This window comes from Gadus chalcogrammus, chromosome 9, assembly GCF_026213295.1.
Source record: "Gadus chalcogrammus isolate NIFS_2021 chromosome 9, NIFS_Gcha_1.0, whole genome shotgun sequence".
Lineage (NCBI taxonomy): Eukaryota > Metazoa > Chordata > Actinopteri > Gadiformes > Gadidae > Gadus > Gadus chalcogrammus.
Window position 1 is genome coordinate 21,063,952 of NC_079420.1, and position 22,536 is coordinate 21,086,487.

A 22,536-nucleotide genomic window follows, 5' to 3' on the forward strand; every position below is an offset into this window, starting at 1 on the left:
TTCTAACCACTTATAGTGCTTTTATTGTTTGGTATTCCGTATTGCTGTGTGTTTTTACCGGCTCCTTCTATGTAGCTGATTTTTTATCACAGACTTGTAGATCAATCTTTTTTCTTGCATTCACATGTTTTGTTCAAATCTATAAAATGTTACAGTATAGTATTAATAAAGAGACAAAGACGGCTCATAATCACAAGTATTATAATTTGGTTGTACTGAAATTCTATCAAAAGTATTTTTTATATAAGACATTTATAGAATGTTAATACAGATAAGGCAAAATATAGACAACTATACATGAGCCACATTTATTGTATACATAGTAAGGGATATAATTCTGAACATTTGAAAAGTTAAATAATTATTAATGATAGACACCATATTATTCATATTCATCGTGATCTGACAATCACTCTGACAATCTGGATGTGATCTGACAATCACATCCAGACAAATCGAATGAAAAAAATGAAGAATCCCCTATTTCACAAATAACGCACATGCTTTTCTCTTAGTCCATGCAATTTAAATAAAACTAAAAACCTTATGTTTAAAACATATTCTATTCAACTATATTTCCTATTCAAGTTGTAAAATCTTAGAATACACATCTCGTGAACTGCATGACTCCTTTTGATTCCAAATGAGTTCAGAAACCCTGAGGCCAGCAATGCTACAAGACACGATCGAGTCTAGCAACCGTTTACTTCACTGGGGAAATGAGATCAAATAAATACGGAAACCTCCAACAAAAATACTAATTTGCTTTGACCATCGACTGCATGTCATTATAAATAATAATAATGTAGTAGGCCTACTGACTGAAGTATTGTAATGCAACACAAAAAGAGCTGCCTGGCAAGATAACCCAAATGTTCTTTACATGTTTCCACTGGCAGGGTATATTTGGTGAAAGAGTGCTCTCTCAGGTGTTTCCGATGCTTATTTCCCCCTGAAAGAGTGCTCCTCAGCTTATAAGAGAGCAACAAAGGTCTGAAATTTAATTCCCCATCCTCACAAATGACAAAAAAGTGCAACGGTGGGATTCATATTCATCATCGTGTTTGCATTTTGCAGTGCTGAATTATATTCCAACAGGACTCTCTGAACAATCTCCACTTTTCTTCTGTCAAGTGTAACTTTGAGCATTGTGTGGGATCAAGCAGAAATTAAAAGCTAAACCTCTGTTTGTGTGTGTGTTGTGTCTGCTCCAGGACTGAGGGGCTTTGCACACACAGAAATAAAGTGGCTTCCTCTCGTCTCGTCTGCATTAGGAGACAGAGTCGCTGCTGACTTGTACGCTTTTCAAGAGAATCCCAGATTTGTGCGGCTGCATCGATACAATTAAAATGGCCTTTTTTGTGGCGCCATAGCGCTCCCCCCCCCCGTCTCATAGTGGGGAGGCCTGCCTCAGCACAGTTGTTGTTTTCTCTCGCCACACCATTTACCTCAATTCTATCATCAATGACAACCTGCTCGCAAACTTCAAGACTGTAGAGCGGCACATAAAACAAATCGTTCCAGGGGCGTCAGCAAATAACACGTGGCGCTGATGCAAAAATCTGTCGGCCCCCTTTCCCCTTTTCCGCACCCCACCCCAACTCACCCCACCCCGGTGCCCTAATGGCGGCTTTTGTGTACCTATGCTGCTTTAATGGCCTGTCATGGAGCCCTGCACAAGGATAATGGTAACACCACTACATGGGTGGGCAGAGTGCTGCGGTGGCTGAGAGCAGCACAGAGGTGAGCGCTGAGGGTTCTTTCTTTGTTGCTTTGTTCAGAAGAAAAGAGTCAATCCATATTCATAGTTCAAAGTAGCCTTTTAATGTGATGAATGTACAACTACAGTTGTATTTAAAGGTTATATTAAATAGTCAATTTTTATGGACTCTTTATGAAGCCTATATTTTGTTGGTAATTCAAATCAATGAATAGAATTAGGTACAATATCCAGAACTTCTTTCTGTTAAAGTGAACAAAAGATATAAGCTAACCCTAACCCGTTTATTAAATTATTATTGTTTTGTTTTAATGTCAATATAATCGATTTGAATTGTAATTTTACAAATGTCCCTTATGTACTAACAAAGGCTAATATACCTAAAGCTAATCGGTCTGTATCTTTAAATGAGGTCTAAAGTCCTCAGTAAGTTTCAGCGAAAGAGAAAAGTGGCTTGGGTGGGGGGGGGTGTGCCCTGACTGCTACTGATCCATTCATCTTCCAGGGCCGGACACACCTACTGATTTAACAGCCTGCTCTTTAATTATGATTAGGCTCTTCAAACTCGTCACCCTCCTCATCGCTCAATTACAACACAATATTGATTTTTTTTATGCCGCAGAAAAACCATCAACGTTGCCCAGGCCAGGAAACCACTGATATGCATTCTAATATGATAAATGGATGTTTGATCCCACGTTACATTAAAACGCCATCTCACACTGACATTAGTCACGAAATTAATGATTGGAGTAAACGACTGAGACACTTTCTAAGAGTCTTGGACCCCTGATACTTTGTTGTTCGTTTTATACGGGGATACTTTCCATATCGACCCGCTTCCATCAAGGAAATTCACTGTTAAACCCGTGAAAAATGCATCGCTCCCATCCCATTAGACGGAGCGTCCCCTGTAATTACTTTACGTTTCATTAAATACCACACGTGTTCGAAGCACACCGGACAAAAAGCCCACATCCAGCCCCTGCGTTCAACCGCCTCCACCCCACATTGCAGAGCACATAAGCTGCGGTAACCACGTAAACAACACTCATCACCATGCCACGCAAACAAAGCAGACCGACAGCTACACCGCCGCCGCCGCTGCCAAGAAGCCCGCTTCAAATAGAGAGAGAGAGAGCACGCGCGGTTACGGGCTCGCACGGCCACAGAACGGGAGCATGTGGCGGTGTCAGCAGCCTACTGCGCCGCGGCCAGCTTTCCTGGGGCTCAGGCTGTGCTGCGCTCCATACGGAGTGCCCTGCGCTGGGGGCCCTGGGGCGGCGCAGTCCCAGGTCAGCAGATGGGCCTGTGATTATTATTTCCAGGCCCTGTCTTACCTGACCACTTCCTCACTCCATGAACAGCTGTTTCGCTCGCTTCACTGTTCCCGCGACATGAACGGCCATTTCTCTTCTGTTCTTTACTTTGTACACAGAATAAATCTTGAGCGTGACCCCCGGCTCCGGGGCCGTGTCCACCTGTGTCTTACCTGGGGCCGCACCCCCCCCCCCCCCACCCCCCCTGGGAGGATGTTTTTCCCCCCTCTATTCTTTTTCTTTTTAAAACCTTTTTTTCAACAGCTTTTTTTTATCCGGCAAAGTAGAAAGGAAAAAATAAAAAAGAGTTACGCAAATCATTTATCAAACGTCAGACCGCTGGAGCGTTTCCACTTTACCTTAATTTGTAGCCCCCACCCAAATAAAATGTGTGCATGTTGTCTATAAAACCTTTGTTTTCTCCCTTCTACCCTCCAGCCCAGCCACGGAAAGTGGTCTGACAAATGACATAGAAGTTTTATTGACGTGTTACTACCTGTGTGTGTGTGTGTGTGTGTGTACGTGTGTGTGTGTGTGTGTGTGTGTGTGTCTTTGTGTGCATGTGTGTGCATGCGTGCGTGCCTGCGTATGTGTGTGTATGCGTGCGTGCCTGCGTGCCTGCGTATGTGTGTGTATGTGTGTGTGTGTGTGTGTGTGTGTGTGTGTGCGTGCGTGCGTGTGTGTGTGTGTGTGTGTGTGCAACCCAATCCTTTTGCTTTACCTTTTAAAAACAATTGGACCGGATGCATTCCATCGTCTCGTCAGAATACTGTGTCAGAAGTTACCGTGATAAGCGACGACATAAGAAAACGATGAATAATTCCGAAATGCACCTTTCCCATAATCCCATGAATTCATAATAAAACAAAATAAAAGAAGAGGTTGTTGTGAACGGTGGGAACACATTTCCGTAGACCTTGTCACGTCTAACATCACGTGCTCCAGGCTGTAGTGTTTTTGGATGAATACCTCTTTAGAGCGGCAATTCATCACACCGCAGGGATTATTGTTGAACAGCACCTGGTGTTCACACTATTTCTGTGTTCTAAACACTGTCAGTACAAACCATTTGTTCCCTATCCCAGAATGCTTGCGCAGCCTCATTACCGGCCCATTACTCTAGTAGGGTTTCCTAACCTCCCCAAATTTTTGGGTGTGCTATTTTAATCTCATGCTGCATCCATTCCTCATCTTTACACAGGCACTCACACCCCCCAAAAAAACCTTTACATTCCCTGGATAATCTATTTAGTCCGTTTTACTTAATTCTCGCTTGTTGAGGGAACATTAATAAAATAACCTTTTGTTTTGTATTATTTATTAATTAATCATTTCGAGAGCGTCACGGCCGAGGGGATGAAGATTTCCGTTCCGTCACGGACTTTCAAAGTCTCCCTAAAGCCTAGCGCTGGTGTTTTTTTGTATCTACCGTTCCTCGGATACCTCCCCCATCGGCAAAAATAAATAAAACAAACATAAGGAAAAAAACTTTTGGAGTCAGTGAGTTGGTGTATTGGACATTGATGGGATCCCAGAGTTTGGTGCGAGATACCAAACGATTCAATCCGCCTTTGGTCTGGGAAAAAACAACATCAAAAGTCATATTTACAGTTCTTTCAACCCAAGAGAGACTTCCTTTCTGCCGAACGAACACCTTTTGGTAAGTGGTTTAACAGCAACAAAAACAAGTGCAGGAAAACATTTAACCAGAACACAAAGAACACTGCTGCAGAGCCTTTAAGCTCCTCAAATCACTCAACATAGATTCAGTGGCTGAATAAAAGAGCAGTATGTGGCTTATTTATTGATGAAAATGAAATGGCTGAGAAAGGCTTTTTTCTTTGAAATGCACAACATGAAATAATAGCCGATTCTTCTCAACTCTATGTGCTGAGAATAAAAAAAGAATAATTGTGTGTGTGTGTTTGTGTGTGTGTGTACGTTTGTGTGTGTGTGTGTGTGTGTGAGTGTGTGTGTGTGTGTGTGTGTGTGTGTGTGTGTGTGTGTGTGTGTGTGTGTGTGTGTGTGTGTGTGTGTGTGTGTGTGTGTGTGTGTGTGTGTGCGTGTGTGTGGGTGTGTATGCATGTGTGTGTGTGTGTGGGTGTGTATGCATGTGTGTGTCAGGGCTTGTGCACATAGTTATATGGCTCGACAAACAACGCAGAATAAAATCAGCTCGTATTTACAAGCTGAACAAAAAACACACCTGAGAGGTCAGTGGGTAAATGCTTTGAACTTTGACCTCCGTGTCCGGGGGGTCAGGCCTCCTCAGTCTCTTTTGACGCTCAAACCCCCCCCCTCCCTTCTCTTCAAAGGCCCGTCCACCCCTCCACCCCCCCCTCCTCCCTCCCCCCCATTTCCTGGAATCCCTACAGTGTCGGCTCCAGCCAAGGAAAACCTCTGCAGGAAAATGAATTATGGAAATGTTCCTGATGGGGAAAAGTCGATGCATTAGCGTTTCATTTAGCTGGTGCTGGAGGTGTCCTGAAGCGCTGCTCCACCCTTACGGAGGGACGGAGCTGGAAATATAACTCTCCGCGGCGGGGGAAGCCCTGCGGGGCCTCCTCTCCACCAGCCGGGGCACGGGCCCCTCCATTTATCTGCCACTGGCCCGGCCTGTCTGATGCACACGCTCTCCTTCACAGGTGGATTTATCACCCCCGCCCGCAGCCGAAGGGCCCTCAAACCCAACGCGCAGGGGCCTCAGCCTTTTTAGAGCGGCTGAGCACGGCCCGCCACAGCTCACTCTCCTCAACCTCTGCAGCCCAGGGTTATATGGTACCCTCCTCCTCCTCCTCCCCCTCCTCCTCCACCTCCTCCTCCTCCCCCTCCTCGTTCTCCTCGTTCTCCTCCTCGTTCTCCTCCTCCCCCTCCTCCTCCCCCCCCTCCTCCTCCTCCTCCTCCTCCTGCCCCTCCTCATTCTCCTCCTCCCCCTCCTCATTCTCCTCCTCCTCTTTCCCCTCCTTATCCTCCTCCACCTCCTCCCCCTGCACCTCCTCCCCTTCCTCGTTCTCCTCCTCCTCCTCCACTTCCTCCCCCTTGCTCCTCCTCTTCCGCCTCCACCTCCTCCTCCCCTTCCTCCTCCTCCCTCTCCTCCTCCTCTCCCTCCTCCTCTCCCTCCTCCTCTCCCTCCTCCTCCTCCCTCTCCTCCTCCTCTCCTCTCCTCCTCCTCCCTCCTCCTCCTCCTCCCTCTCCTCCTCCCTCTCCTCCTCCTCTCCCTCCTCCTCCTCCTTCCTCCTCCTCCTCCCTCCTCCTTCCCCTTCGACTCCTCCTGCTCCTCCTCCTCCTTCCTCCTCCTCCTCCTCCTTCACCTCCACAAGGTTTATTTGTGTCGACGCTCCATTTTTTGGAAATAGTTTTGGGAAAACTTCAAAGAAGGGAGAGAGAAAGAGAAAGGGAGAGAGAGAGAGAGAGAGAGAGAGAGAGAGAGAGAGAGAGAGAGAGAGAGAGAGAGAGAGAGAGAGAGAGAGAGAGAGAGAGAGAACGAGAGAGAGAGAGAGAGAGAGAGAGAGAGAGAGAGAGAGAGAGAGAGAGAGAGAGAGACACAGAGAGAAAGAGAAAGAGAGAGACAGAGAGAGGTTGGTTATTTGTGGTAAACTGTTCTTGTGTGTGCACGCGATTGTGTGTGTGTGTGTGCATGCGAGTGTTTGTGTGTCAGTGTGTGTGTGTGTCTGTGTGTGAGTGTGTGGGTGTGTGTGCATGCGAGAGTGTGTGTGCATGACTATGTGTATCTGTGTGTGTGTGCTTGTATGCGTGCAGCTGCATGCGAGTTTGTGTGTGTGTGTGTGTGTGTGTGTGTGTTTGTGTGTGTGTGTGTAAATGTGTGTGCTGGTGTGCACGTTCTTGCATTCGAGTCCGTGTGTCAGTGCATGCGCGTGTGTGCGTACGTTCACATGAACGTGTGCCTGGCTGCGTGCGTGCGTGCGCACGTGCGTGCGTGCGTGCGTGCGTGCGTGCGTGCGTGCGTGCGGGGTGTAAATGTGTGTGCTGGTGTGCTGCGTGTGTGTGTGTGTAAATGTGTGTGCTGGTGTGCACGTTCGTGCATTCGAGTCCGTGTGTCAGTGCATGCGCGTGTGTGCGTACGTTCACATGAACGTGTGCCTGGCTGCGTGCGTGCGTGCGTGCGTGCGTGCGTGCGTGCGTGCGTGCGTGCGTGCGTGCGTGCGTGCGTGCGTGCGTGCGTGCGTGCGTGCGTGCGTGCGTGCGTGCGGGGTCCCGGTGTGGCCTGCAGGCCCACTCGGCACGGTTGACAGTGGGAGTGAGACTCAGGGAGGATGGAGCTCTGCCTCCGTCAGTGGGCTGGCGGTGTGCGGAGGGCTAGCGCTCATCCCGGGTTAAAACGCGGTGACTTTGGAGCTCAGCTCCACCTCTTGGGGGACGCAGAGACACGCGCGACTTTGAAGCAAAGGCGGTTCGGGTGTTCTCCTCGTGCCACAAAGAGGCCGGCTGTGAACACTTATGTAACGGGGGGGTTAGGGAGAGGGGAGAGCGCCATGTGTTACAAGTGTGCGGTGACACTGAATAATAATACCAAAGATGCAGATACAAATTTTAATGTAGAGCGGAAGGTGCATGAACGGAGAGACCCGCCTCTGCGGCGGTCCCTGGGCGGGGGGGGGGGTCACCTCTGCAGGATAAAGGACTCCGGTGATGCAGCGGTGAATCGGACTCGCGTGGAGAAGAGTGATGTATTGTTTAATTGATGGATGCATTGTCATCAATCGATGTTCAATCAATCAATGTATTTATAGCAAGATTGGAAAACTGGGAATAAATGTGGAATTTGTCAACGGGATGGAGGTTTTGAATTTAACAAGCTGTCTTCAATAAATCAATATATTTGAAGCAATACATGTTTTTTTTAAGAAAACACTAGACCTATACAATGACAAATCTGCCAGAAACAGATAATAATGATAAACATCATCCGCTTGTGTTTGGGATTTCATATGATTGTGATTCAATAAAGTATAGAGATAACATCATTCTGTGTATATTACAATCTTTGTTGATAATGATATTATGAGCAAAAGGCTTTATGAATATCAAACGTCAAATCATTGTATGTTATAAAACGGCTTAGTAGAATAAAAGGCATTGCTATTTTCACGAATGGTGCACAGTGCACCAGATCAGATCTGCCACACTGAAGCCCTCGCAGCACATTGCTCTTGTTCCTCCGCAGTCCGCCTGATTCAGAGGGAGAAGGCTCTGCTTTAAGAAGCCCACGATGGCAGGCAACCAGTCCCCCGTGCAGGCGGCCAGTCCTGGGGCCAGTGGCAAGCTGGTCCCAGCCTTCGCTGCCTGTCCCAGCCCCGCTGGCACCACCACCACCACCACCACCAGCACCACCACCACCGCCACCACCACCGCGGGCCGCGCGGCCACTCCAAGCCCCCGCCACACCTCCACACACGCTGGCCGTGGGGCGAGCCCGCAGCGCCCCGGCCTGGCAAACGCCGTGGCGCTTGGAAAGATTTATCCCCGGTGTTTGACCTACTTGAGTTTGCATCTATATTAGCCTAGGAGAGGGCGTGATGGGGGGAGAGGGAAAGGTCACGCCGCTCCCCGCTCCTCCGCCCGTGCATCAGGATGATGGAGCTGGCTAATTTAAGGAGCAACAGTTGTCCCCTCGGCGGATACAGATGGCGCTCTGCTGCCCCCCCCCCCCCCCCCCCCCCTCCCGGATGGCCCGGTCTCCTTCTTATCGGATGGGGCTCGTCTCTTCAGCGGACGGCCATGCCGGATGGACCAGGGAGTCAGGGAGAGACACCGTCTCATCTGCAGACAATCAACCATGTTGTGCGAGGTTGTTCTATTGTCAGAGGTTATTCGTGACATTTAGAAATATATTGTTTAAGTGAATGGGTTAAACAGCCTTGTAACGCTCTTGGATTTTAATTACTACATAGGTAAGATACAATAATTGGAATGTCTTTATTATAAACTCCCCGAGCAAGTTGATACAACATTGAATCCTTATTAAGATGTGTGGTAATCAGTGTCACTCCTGCCCAGGAGAGTAAGAGATTTAAAGCCATGGGTCTTATGTTTGATATTTTAAAATCTGATTTATAAAATGTTGGAACAAAACAAACTATTGAATTTTTTTACTACAATCTTGGTTAATATAAAGCTATCTTGGAGCATGTGTATTCCCCATATATTATGGTATGTACCAATTATCATGTATCATTATTTAATATAAAGTACACAGGTTTTTCCCTCCCCTAAGTATTTTATATTCATTGTTGAGGAGTTACTTTTATTCCACCACCACAATAAAACCGTGGATTTAAAGCACCTGGCACCAAACTCAATAAATAAATAAATAAATAACTGTGTCTGTGGAAGGAAACACATGAGGAATGTTCTGGGAACCTTGGGTAATTTACATGATAGAATAACCTTCCCTGTGTTTGGAAGTAAAAAGAAGCTAATGTATTCAGTGTATTTGTGGTCATGCTCTTCCGTTTTTTTCTTCCTTTATCATCTAGAGAATAGCATTAAATCACCTCACAGGGGAACAGGCGAGGAGAGAGAGGGAAGGGGGCTTCTCCATCTAATGAATTCCAGGGAGAATAAATATGCCTGTGAATACAGCCCTAATCACAAATTAAGTGGTTGTTGCCATCATACCTCGCTACAACCTACCCTCAGACAAGGACCCCGGAATATGCCTGCACCTTATTTTTCAACTCAATAAAAAAGAGAAAGAAACGAAGAAGAAAGCTAGGAGGTGAGGCGAGCCGGTGCTTAATATCCACCTCGGTGTGTAAAGAGGGGAGGAGAGCAGCTTTCCTCGCTCTGCTCTCTGATCTGAGTCTGGACTCCAGTCACAGGGCCGGCCCGCTTCAACCGCCGCCGCCGCCGCTGCCGCCGCCGCCGCCGCCGGAGAATCCGGCGTCAAATTAATTCTCACTTTGGTTCTTCGGTTCTCCTTCGTGTCTGGGAAGCACACACCCGACTAAACCGCATGAATAAACGAACAAACAAGCAACTCTGCTCTCAAGTATGTGTACACACACACGTTTGTCCACAGTCTCTCCCCTTCGTGGAAGAGGGAGGCGGGGGGGGGGAGGAGGAGGAGGGGAGGCAGGAAGGAGCAGCAGAACCAGGGGAGTTCCTCTCCGTGAATAATCCCTGGGAGAAGGTCTTTGAAGGAGTCTCTACTGCACCGGGAAGGTGCAGAGGGCAGATTTTAATCAATACAGGAAAACAAGGCCCTCGAGGGACATGGAGAAAGCCTTCCCCCGTCCACCGTGAAGATTAAACACCTCTGTCTCGAGCACGCCCGCCTCATGTCAAAGAGCCGGGGCAACTTCAAATTCATCCATCAAATTGGTATCAAACTGTGTTTTTCTAACAAAGCAATGTTACGTGACACGTCTTCTCCCCTACAGCTGTAGGTGAGTGGCCGTATCATAAATCACGGCAGACAAAGCTCAGCTTGACCTCTAAACGATCGCGTATCGAGGCGCCCGCGATTGGCTGGCTGCGGGTTTCTTTGGGCCTGCGACGGGTCCGCTCACACACGCACACCGTGACCAGACAACGCAGCGCAGCTCTGATCTCCGCACATTAACATAATCCTTTTGTTGTTGTTTGTTCCTCCGTAAAAAGCCCCGTGACTGATTGGGCTGCAGACAATGGGAGTATCTATAGCGCGGCTGGCGCCGAGGTCGAGGGGGAACCTACACATCCAGAGGACTGCCGTGAGTTATATCCCGGGGACGGGCCGGCAGGAGCGCGCCGGATGCCTGATAAACGACTGTGTGCGCGCTCCTTTGAGGATTGTGAGTCTTTGTGAACGCCAGGATAGTCGCTCTTCACACGCGGCGGCACTGGTGGTGGTGGTGGAGGTCCCCTCTGTAGGAACCAGTGCATCTTTCTTGTTGTGGTAATCAGACACCCCCAGTCACGCGGGGGGCTGGCTGGCTGGCTGGCTGGCTGGCTGGCTGGCTGGCTGGCTGGCTGGCTGGCTGGCTGGCTGGCTGGATGCTTTCGCTGGGAGGAGAAATGAGAAAAAAACACGTCTTTGATTAAAAGATCCGGAATTCATGAGAAGGCCAGAGTCCTCCCCAACCCCCCATCCCCAGACCCCCCCTAGAGCTCTCTCCTGCTCCCCCCCCCCTCCCCCTCCCACCCCCTGCCCGCCTCACCTCCCCCCCAGACTACATTAGAGGGGAACAAGGGGCCAGTGGAGCGCCCCCAGTGGCCGGGCCCCGCTCATCTGATGTGTGGTCTCAACACGCGGCCCCTGCTGCCACTTCGACTCATTTAAGGGGAGGATGATGAGAGAGATACACACACACATAAAAACACACACCCACAACAATACACACAAACATACAGACACACACACACACGCACACACACACACACTGGACGTTTCAGAGCAGGCTTTTGAACCGTCAGCCACACAGCAGCTGTACCACTCACAGGACATGAAGGAGTTACGCTGTTTTATCAAGTGTTGTTTCAAACGCTGTGAGGGAAACGCTTGGTTCCGAGGATGAAACGTTTTACAATGATGGAGGCAAATCGCTGACTAACCCTCCCATCACCACCCCCCCCCCTCTGTCCGTCCGTCCGTCTCGAGGCTGGCAGGGCCTGGACCCCCTTTCTCTCTCTTCTGAGGAGCGCGGGTCAGAGACAGAGGGTCGGGGCTAAATAATTGATCAATGAATGAGTAGTGAAAACAGAAACACAGCTTAGCATTGTATTTCCCCTTCTCCCGCTGTAATGTGCATCCAATCCCACAGATCCATCAAGTACATGCAAAGCTCTGCTGAGCTGAAAGGCCTCCAAGTTCACTTCAATTATTCAGCATCCCTCCCAAGATTATGAATTATTGAGCTAAAAGTATGTTCCATAGAGACGACCGTCGGGCTGTGCCGAAGACAGTGCCCACTCTGTTGGACGTGTTGGAGGGCTATGTTTAAGTTCAAAATGCTAAATTGGAGCCAGAAGGGGAAGAATTGAAGACTCATAAACGACTGTGGGGGACGAATGAACCGGCTGTACTTAAAGAATATGTAAAAACCGCATTACGGGATCGCCGCGTTGGCATTTCCCTCCGGATAACGCAACACAAACATTCGTACAGATTTCGGTAAGCAGCCATCGCCAGAGACTGAGAATTCCAGAATGTTAATTATTTCACAGTTTTACCTTGGCAAAAAAACGCTCAGCTCAAAGTTAGTCTTTTTCCCCTCGCAGCGCAGAGTGAAAGTGTTATTATGTGCCATCTGCTGATCAGACGCTAGCAGCCAGCTCCACTCTCATGCTATGAACGCCGGCTTCAGAGGAAGAGTTGGGGTTCAATTTACTTGGCGTGACTGAAGGAGGAAACAGATGATACAATTAATTATCAATAGGTCCCTCCAGTAAATCAAAGCCATTTTGGCAGCGCATGACAAAAAAGAAAAGGGAAAAAAAAAGCAACAGCGCTCCAACCCGAGTGCCAAGGAAGCCCTCGCTGCCATCTCCTCATTGGCCATTCTCAACAAATGCTCTCTCGCCGCTCGCCTCCAGTACACTCCACAAGGTGTTTGAATAGACTGTTCAAATATTTTCACTGTTCATCCCCTCACACATGCAAAGGTACACTCCGCGAGGAGACGGTGGGAGGGGGGAGGAGGGGGGGAAGCCAGATCGTCCGTATTGGCCTGGGCGTTGAGCTCTCATCCCGCTCCCTGTAGCCCGTCCTTCTAATGAGCCCCGGCTGAAGCCAAGCCAGGCAGGGAGCGCTGATAGGCGCTCATTACAGCCCCCTTCCTCGGCCCGGACCCTCTGTGTTCTCCTGTTTGTGGCGAGTCTCTTTATTTCTTCATGCTAGGGTAAACATTTACACAGGGCGTAGGGGGAGCTTGACCATCGGGCTCGGGGGAACGGCGGTAATGGAAAAGAGCTGCTGCCCTCCCGCCTCCTTAACAGAATAACTCACTCACGCTCACGTCGGCGTGAAGCTTTTATTGGAATTTACAACTGTCTGGGGAGCGTTCATCGGCCCGCTCTGAAATGTGACTGGGGCCTGACCAAGCAAAAGGCCATTAGGAAAGGCTTGGCTTTTCTTTACAGGCAATCACACGTTTTTTGAACAATCCATACAAAATGTCCCCCGGACATTTCATTCACCGGTGTGCTGTTGTTGTAAAAAAATGCCTTTTTTTTAAGGAAAATAAATCGTAGCGAATGCATTCTTCACTAAGCTGCTTCCTGTTGGGTCAGTATGCCACTGACCGCTGGGCGGAGTCACTGAAGTGCATTGTTGGGAAAATATATCGAGGGAAGGCAACTTCCACTTGAAGAGGAGAGGTGGAGCGGGTGGAGGCGGTGGTGTACTCACCATCGGTGTGCGCCATAAGTCCTGGCGCGTGAATAAAGTGTCTCTGTTATAGAGAGCAATTATGTTGTTTGTCATGTCCCTCACTGTCTCTCTGGGAATGCCGAGACATGTGGTAGCCCTGGAGTATGAGCAGTCGGTCCCTCCCACCTCCCCCTCCCCCCTTCCCTCACAGCACTGTAGACTCTAGGGGGGAGGCAAGGGGTGAGCTCTCTGGAGTAAGAGAGGCTCATTAGGCAGCCACCATCTCCCCATAAACTAGCAGGGCTTGAGTGCCAGAAGTCTGGGCAGCAGCCATCTCCAGCGCCACTCGTTCCATCTCTCTCTCTCTCTCTCTCTCTCTCTCTCTCTCTCTCTCTCTCTCTCTCTCTCTCTCTCTCTCTCTCTCTCTCTCTCTCTCTCTCCCTCTCTCTCTCTCTCTCTCTCTCTCTCTCTCTCTCTCTCTCTCTCTCTCTCTCTCTCTCTCTCATTCCCCTTCGCTCTTCCTCTCTCTCTCTCTCTAATTTACTCCCTCTGTCTCTCCCTAACTCAGTTCCCTCTTCTCCCTCTCTCTTTCTCCCGGCAACTCTTTCTTTCTCTCTCTCTCTCTCTCTCTCTCTCCTCTCTCTCTCTCTCTCTCTCTCTCTCTCTCTCTCTCTCTCTCTCTCTCTCTCTCTCTCTCTCTCTCTCTCTCTCTCTCTCTCTCTCTCTCTCTCTCTCTCAGGCTCCTTTTCTCCCTCTCTAATTTACTCCCTCTGTCTCTCCCTAACTCAGTTCCCTCTTCTCCCTCTCTCTTTCTCCCGGCAACTCTTTCTTTCTCTCTCTCTCTCTCTCTCTCTCTCTCTCTCTCTCTCTCTCTCTCTCTCTCTCTCTCTCTCTCTCTCTCTCTCTCTCTCTCTCTCTCTCTCTCTCTCTCTCTCTCTTTCTCTCTCTCACTCATCCTCTCTCTCTAGATCCATATCTTCTTTGGACATATTGCTGAATGGTTCCTTCTGTTTAATCACAAGTGATTGTGCATTCACATTAGACAATACCAAGTTGATTCACTGAATGGCACTGAATAATACTTTCCATAAATCTATTATGTATGAAGAGCGACCATGAATCATTTATTACTTAATGATAATGATTATTGAGCTTGAACATGTTGCTTCACTGGGAAATGTTATTTGATATTTAGTTGTTAAGCGTGGAGAGATCAGGTAATTAGAAGCTTATGTACAAATATCTGTGTTTTTTGGAAGAAATACTAATCCTGAATTTACTAATTTCATTTAGCATCTATATCATTTTCCTTTGCTCTCAGACTTGCACTCAGACCATAACTAGAGGGGGTGGCATGAAAAGGGCTTCATTACATGTTGCACATTTAATATGGCCTTTGTAACTTGTTAAAATAATAATACCATTATTGATTTCATTTTTTCACTTTCATTTAACAATCCCATTATTCCAATACAATAATCCATTCAAGTAGTACAGTATGCATTGTAACATTCAGAGTAGTAATTGCAGTAATTGCTAAACACAGCTTTCAGTCTTTCATAAAACGTGGAGCACCCTTATGTTCAGCGGCCTATAATGATGACATGGACTTGAAGGCCCTGACCTCCCGGGAGGTCAAGGTTCATGTGGAGGTTGGGTTCCACTAACGATGCTCTGTATGGAGTCTGTTTGAAACCAATGTGAACTCCTGCTAGCGCTGTAGGGACGCCGCAGTCTGGAGCCATCCCCGTGGTTGGTCTTCGCTCGGAAAAAACAAGACAAGAGATCCCATTAAGTTGTCCTTTGATGACAAACAAAGCGAGCCCCTCCCCCTCCCCCATCCCTTACTTACTTACTTACACACACACACACACATACACACACACGCACGTATGCACATGGACGCACACGCACGCTGATGCACATACACGCACACACACATGCACACGTACGCACACACACGCACACGCAAACACACGAACATGCAAGCATGCTCCGTAGCCGTTTCTTCAAAAGGACCTGAACCAGGAATTGTGCTTCATGTTATAATGGTAATGCTAGAGGGCCTGCTCAAATGAACCGGCATCGACGTTTCAAGGCTGCGGACGGGCTGCATTCCAATTAAACCTGCTAAGCGGCAGAGTCAAATTGGAACTCAGATTCTATTAAGAAGCCATGCCTGGCAGCAAATAACTGCAAATGGACTCAATGGGGAAAGAAGAGCATTACAGAGGAAACATATTAAAGCACTGCTGATCTATTTGCTGGAGATAAACTTAGCCCATGTCTTGCAGTGGTGGCTGGGCAGGAGCCCCTGCCTATGAAGACGACTTTTTTTTAGGGGGGGGGGGGCATTTTGATTAAAAAGAGACATTGAGATCAAAGTCAAAGGAGATACCGCACACTGTGAATGTGATGATGTGTCTGTTAACCCGAGAGAGAGAGCGTTTTACATTATTTAATTTGACATTACATTTTTGGATGGGGCTTGGTGTGGTGGAAGTTCAACTCAGCATTTTTACAGGATTAACAAAACAGTGTGTTTGCGTGTGTGTGTGTGTGTGTGTGTGTGTGTGTGTGTGTGTGTGTGTGTGTGTGTGTGTGTGTGTGTGTGTGTGTGTGTGTGTGTGTGTGTGTGTGTGTTTTACTACATGGACGTGTGTTTCGCTAGGTGCAGTGGATCCATACACAGAGAAAACACCGCAACGCCTGCTGCCGGCAGATCAGGACCCCAGATTCAACGGCACACAGCACGCGTTTGCAAACCTGTCCATTACATCGGTAGATATGCAGCCTCCGTCCGGCCAGTTCTCATTTGACAGGCTGTTTGGCTGCACTGACAGTTCATCAGGTTTCATCTCCGGGCCCAGGGATGAGCCATCATTGGACCACATGAGGCATGGCAAGGCAATCACAACCCCCCGCGCCCGGCCCACCGCCCCCCAAGACACGCCCCGATGGCTGTGTGTTGATCCCGCCGTATCTCTGCCGCGCCCCGTCCCGTCCCCGCGTGGAGGCTGGCCTCTGGGCTGGACGGAGGTGAGGCCAGCCGCAGGGACACAGGAACCCCCCATCAGGGTCGACCTACTGCAACAGAGGCCACGTGGAGCCGGTCCGTCGAGCAGGACGCCCATACTTTACCCCCCCCTCCCCTCCCCTTACAGCGTACAGAGACACACTGAGGGCTGTCTCACTGTCCGTGGTACGGTCTAGGACCACGTGTTGTTGTCTGTTTTCCTTTCTGTCTATGTTTCACGCTGCGGTCCAGGTCTGCTCCATCATACGCAAGGACTGGCGTGTACATGGGTTCACCCGCAGCCACTAGAGAGTGATTCATGTCCCAGCGCCTTGGATCAGTGTTCACACTCAGGGGGCACACAGGTAACAAGGAGGACTGGGGCTCGGCCGTTGGTGAGCGTGGGTTGCCTTCTTACCTCTCGGATCATAAGGAGTTTCTCTGGTTTTACTCAGGTTTGTCTCTCCTCCGTCCTCCTCAACCCAGCAACATGCCTACTCTGGATAACTACATGTAAAATCAATTATAAAGAAAAGTTAGAATCACAAGACATAACCTGATTGTTTTTTGTTCAGGGATATTAAGTGAAGGAAATCAACTATTTCTTTACAAATCTTGGTTTGCTTGATAGATTATGATATTTATGAGAATTTGACGAACAGTGTGTTGTGAAGAATTAGCATTTTTTTCGCATTTGATAAAAAAGAAATTCCTCCTTCGGAAGTACAGCTTCTAGTGATCTGGTAATCTCCAGCAGCCAAAACTCCCAAACTGCTTTCTTTCAAATGTGTCAGAACATCAACATCATGTCAAATGCTTTTTCTCAGTAGACATTTTCTCAACATCCGTGTCTTTAGAAATCCCGTCTTCATGTGTGCAGCGTTTCAAAGCAAACCCTCAAACTCTCAGTACATCTTATCTTTGCAGACCGTTGACTGCTTTTCATTCTGAGAAAACAAAATGATGATATACTGATTAATCAAGTGCGCGGACATTAATTCATCATCACTAAGCATTTTATATGATTACATCAACGTGGTTTGGAAGATATAAAGAGAAGATATAAAGAGCCACACATGCATAAGTGAGATATTAACTGCATTGCTTTGACTGTAAAACACCTTAAGAGTGGCCTATAAATCTTTCACTGCAACCCTTACATGCATTTGTTTTATATATACATTCCTTGTCTGCGGGGGACGCTTGATACATCTAACAAAAGAAAGTTCAGGCAATCAGAAATGGCCCCATACCTCACCGCAAAAAAAACAACCCGTTCGCTCGCAAGGTGTCAAGTTGACTGGCTAAAAGGGCAGTATAACTTAAAAGTAAAGAGTTCTACTTTCAGAAGCCACCCATTACTTGTGGAGTGACTTCTTTGTGTAGCTACCTGGGCTCCAGGTTTATTTTTACCCTCCCTTCGTCCCTCCTCATTCTTTAGCGGCTTCAGGAGATGGCGTTAGTTTGGCTTCATCTCTGACAAAAGATAAATGAGCTCTGGGTCTGTGGTGATCCACTACGGCTGCCAGGGGGTTCTAAAATAGCAAACTATTTTTCATACAAGGCGAAGTGATATGGAGTGCGATGCAGCCGCGCTAACATTTACCATACCATAGTATGCGGGAATACATTTCATTCTTTCTTTCTGTCTTTTTTTGCCTTTTCTTTTTTTGCTACTTTTACTTTGAACTTTGTGTTTATTTTGGAGGAGCGGAACGGAGAGACTGGGGATGATGCCGGTTTGCTGAGACCGGGCTTGTGTTGTGCTGAGTGTGAGCTCTTCTCATTCCATTAAACATAAAAGACGTCTTTGTTAATGAATTACAACAGAGGGACGGTGGAGAGACCGCTTCTTGCTTCAAGAGCAAAACGGAGTGATAATTCGGCAAGCACTCTTTTTCTTTTCACCTTGATTATGAAAATGATGTTTCAAAACCACAAAGAGGAGCATTCTCTCCGTGGCTTCCTCTGGTTGAAGCGCCGCGTGTACGACACTCTGTCCCCCTGCACTCGTGTAACAATATGATATAATTAAGGGGTGATCTGCAGAGCACAGCAGTTGCTTTCATTTGAATCACAGATCCGGTCATTAATCACGTTCTCCCCGTGAGGGGAGAGAGAGAGAGAGAGAGAGAGAGAGGGAGAACGGGGGGGGGGGAGAAGAAAAAACACCTCCCCAAAAAACAGTGATGTGTTTCACAAGGATAACATTTCTTTTAATTAAATAAAAAAAGGCCGGCGTGTCAACAGGAGATCCAGCGGCAGCGGCGGCAGCAGCCGCGGCGCCGCTACCTTCTGAGAGGAACCTTCTCATTTAAATGAGGCGCTACACAGCCTGCGAGGCGTCTTTGAAGAAATGTGCACGGAACAAACAAGAGCCGCAGCCTCTCCTGTGTTTTTTAACAGCCGAAACATCGCTGACACCTGATGGCTGATCAAACACAGCCCCCCCCCCCCCCCCCCCTCCCCCTCGCCCCCCCCCCCCACCCCCCACCCCTCCCTCCCCCTCCCTGCCCCTCCCCATACACCCCCCCCCCACCTCCATCCTCACGGGGTCTCATCTCTGTACGCCTCACTCTACAGATAAATCTGCAGACCATGCTGCCGGAACCCACCCCACCCCCCCCCACCCCTCAATGTTGACTAAAGCCACCCCCCCCCCCTCCACACCGGCCGCCCTGTGTGTGTTGAAGTGGGTTTGTATATATCTCTATATAGATGTGTATGTATATATAGATGGATAGATGGATATATCTATCTATAGATGGGTATATTGGTGTGTTGCTTTTTTCCCCGCTGCAGTCTCTGCTTCCGCGTCGCCTTCCAATGCTGTCAGCGTTTTGGATCTAAAGCCACACAGCGTGTGAGATCCCCCCATAGATGCTGTCTCCTACATGTTGAAGGGATCGAGATGACTGGCTAAGACACCCTGATATGAAAACAAGTCAGAAGGAGGGGGCTGGGGAGAGTCTCTGGCAGGAAGACAAAAGGGGCCGGACAGAATTGTGTGTCCCTTGAGGTCAGCGAAGGTAAAATATTCACACCATAGAAGTATTTCTCGCTCCTCCGGCCTTATTCAGCCTGTAGCTGCCATCTTGGTTCTCAACGTGGAGGGAACTGTATGCGTAATTCCGCAATCATCTAAATAATACACCCCCCCCCCCTCACAGACCACCTACCTAGCAGCCATCCTGGAACTAACCGCCAGCTGACCAAGACGGCTGCAAGGTGACTAAGGCTGCGCATTAGTTTCTCATCGCTGGTTAGAGCGCCGCACTGCTGCTTATACGAGAGCGGCATTAGCATGAGTGTCAGCGCGGGGGCAGCATTCAGGGTGGAGGGAGCACAGCTGCCACGGCTGGAGGAGCTCTCTGTGAGGAGCTCCCCTCTCCCTTCCCTCAGCCGGGCCACAGGATGATTTATGATTTATTTCTCAAGAAACTCCCAGTCCACTCCGAGCAGCGGGCCCTCCTGTCAACACTGGAGCGGGCTGGACACACACCCGGCCGCCTCGCTGTCTCCACCGCCGCGCGGCCCTCCTGTGCGCTCACACTGGGGCCGCCGGCGGGGCCGCGGGGGGGGGGGGGCCCGGTGGCTGGGTGGGCGGGGCTCCCTCCAGGAGTTATTAGGCCTGTTGATTTGTACGCCGGTGTGTCTGGTAAGAGGAACGAGGGAAGGGGAACGGCGGCGCGGTGATACGAACATGAATGACAGCGCTCCGGCGGCGCCGGGTTCGGTCGGAGGGCTGGCAGGAGCCGCGCACCTGCGGGGCCCCCGGGCAGATGGCGAGGGTTGCCGCGGGTTACGTAACGCCGGGATCAGCCATATGTCTCGCAAACCACACAGAAAGTCTTGGAAGCCACCCCTTCCCCCCCCCCCTGATGCTGCCCGTGTGCGACCAAAGAGCAAATGGACTCTGCCCCCACCCCCTCCCCCCCCCGCCCCCAGACCAGGTGTTGGGCAAGGTGCTTCACATGTTTCTGTTGTGAACACGGTCAGCCAATCAGAGAGGACTCTGGGTGAGGAAGATTAAGGTACGGGCCTCTCGAACGGAACACACTCCCAGGAACCTCCGTGTGAGTGCTGCAGCCCGGTGACGCGTTAGAGGCGGGCTGAGCGGGAGACCGTTTAGGCGGCGCTAACGTGAGATTATGTTTTGACTCGATGCTGAATGTGTGTGTTGAGTGGGCTGTCTGTGTTCTCTGAGCGGGTGATTTCCTCTTTAAATGAGGAGGAAAATGCACACAAACACAAACTGGAATAAATATAGAGAAACACACACACATGCAGACAAACACAAACACACACACACACACAACCATGAATACACACACACAGACACACACATATGGGGGCATACACAAACACACACACACACATACACAAACACACACACACACACACACACACACACACACACACACACACACACACACACACACACACACACACACACACACACACACACACACACACACACACACACACACACATACACAAACAGACAAATGCACACCACCGTACACACACACACACACACACACACACACACACACACACACACACACACACACACACACACACACACACACACACACACCGTACAGACACATTGGCTTGACAAACGGAGCTTTGGATATTTGACTATTTTGGGATGGCGGCGACACAGCTCCCCAGCGCTTGGCGGGAGATTAGCGAGCTAACCAGGAAACAATGGCGGACGCGGCGGGACGCGCGGCTATGATTCTTCATTGTGTTAATCACAGTCGAGCAGCACTGTCTTCCTCCACAAACAATGCTAATGGCAGTGCCAGCCATGACTAAGAGTGCACTCTACCTGATTGATGGGCAGAATTACTGCAAGGTGACTTTCAGGCAGCTCCATCGGGTCCTCCAGTCTGATCAATAATAAGGAACACGTCTGAACAGGAGGACGTCTGCCGGGGGAAACTCATTCATCAGCTGATGGCCATTATCTGCTCTCCTTCTCTTTTTTCTGTCCGTGTCCACCGACGTGTTTGTCTCACAAACAGCAAACAAATATGGATTTCACGCCACTTCATCGCATTGGAAGTGATGCCCATGAAAAATATATTGTTCCCAAAATTTGAATTCAAATTCATTTTTTTAAAGGCATGCATTTTTGTATGACTGTGGCTATTTAAAATGCTGCTGTTTCTCATTCCCTCTGATATGGGAGCTGCTGATGAAACGCCGTGGTGTTATGTCGCCGGTGTGGGGAGATGAAAGAGAGGGGTGCAGAGGGGCTGGATTCCACTTGGCTCCCCGCGATGCCTCCGCACACCGGGTGACCCCTGAGCCGTCTCCAGGAACAGGGACAAAACACCCCTGTGCACTCAGCGACAACACAACCAGAGAACCCTCAGCGACAACACAACCAGAGAACCCTCAGCGACAACACAACCAGAGAACCCTCGGCGACAACACAACCAGAGAACCCTCAGCGACAACACAACCAGAGAACCCTCGGCGACAACACAACCAGAGAACCCTCAGCGACAACACAACCAGAGAACCCTCAGCGACAACACAACCGCGGAACCCTCAGCGATTACACAACCAGAGAACCCTCGGCGACAACACAACCAGAGAACCCTCGGCGACAACACAACCAGAGAATCCTCAGCGACAACACAACCCGAGAACCCTCGGCGATAACACAACCAGAGAACCCTTGGCGACAACACAACCAGAGAATCCTCAGCGACAACACAACCCGAGAACCCTCAGCGACAACACAACCAGAGAACCCTTGGCGACAACACAACCAGAGAACCCTCAGCGACAACACAACCAGAGAACCCTCAGCGACAACACAACCACGGAACCCTCAGCGATAACACAACCAGAGAACCCTCTGCGACAACACAACCAGAGAACCCTCAGCGACAACACAACCAGAGAACCCTCAGCGACAACACAACCAGAGAACCCTCGGCGATAACACAACCAGAGAACCCTCAGCGACAACACAACCAGAGAAGAAAGCAAGGAAGACAGAGAAAATCAACGAAATAACTCCTTTCCTGGGAACGATAATGCAAAAGGCCAAACACGAAACAGACATTATCATCTCAAAAACCATTATCTGAAACGCCTTGCGTCATGTTCAGATCCACTATAAGCCATCCCCATGATAATAACTATC

The 22,536-nt window shown here is 49.1% G+C and overlaps 1 protein-coding gene across 1 annotated transcript; it reads left to right on the forward strand.

The window, feature by feature from the left end:
- Positions 1 to 20,070: 20,070 nt before the first annotated feature.
- On the forward strand, positions 20,071 to 22,332 carry LOC130389767 (sporozoite surface protein 2-like). The gene is made up of 2 exons (XM_056599704.1): positions 20,071 to 20,173; positions 21,698 to 22,332. Exons 1-2 carry the CDS (start codon positions 20,071 to 20,073, stop codon positions 22,330 to 22,332), a joined length of 738 nt encoding a protein of 245 aa, XP_056455679.1.
- Positions 22,333 to 22,536: the final 204 nt, after the last annotated feature.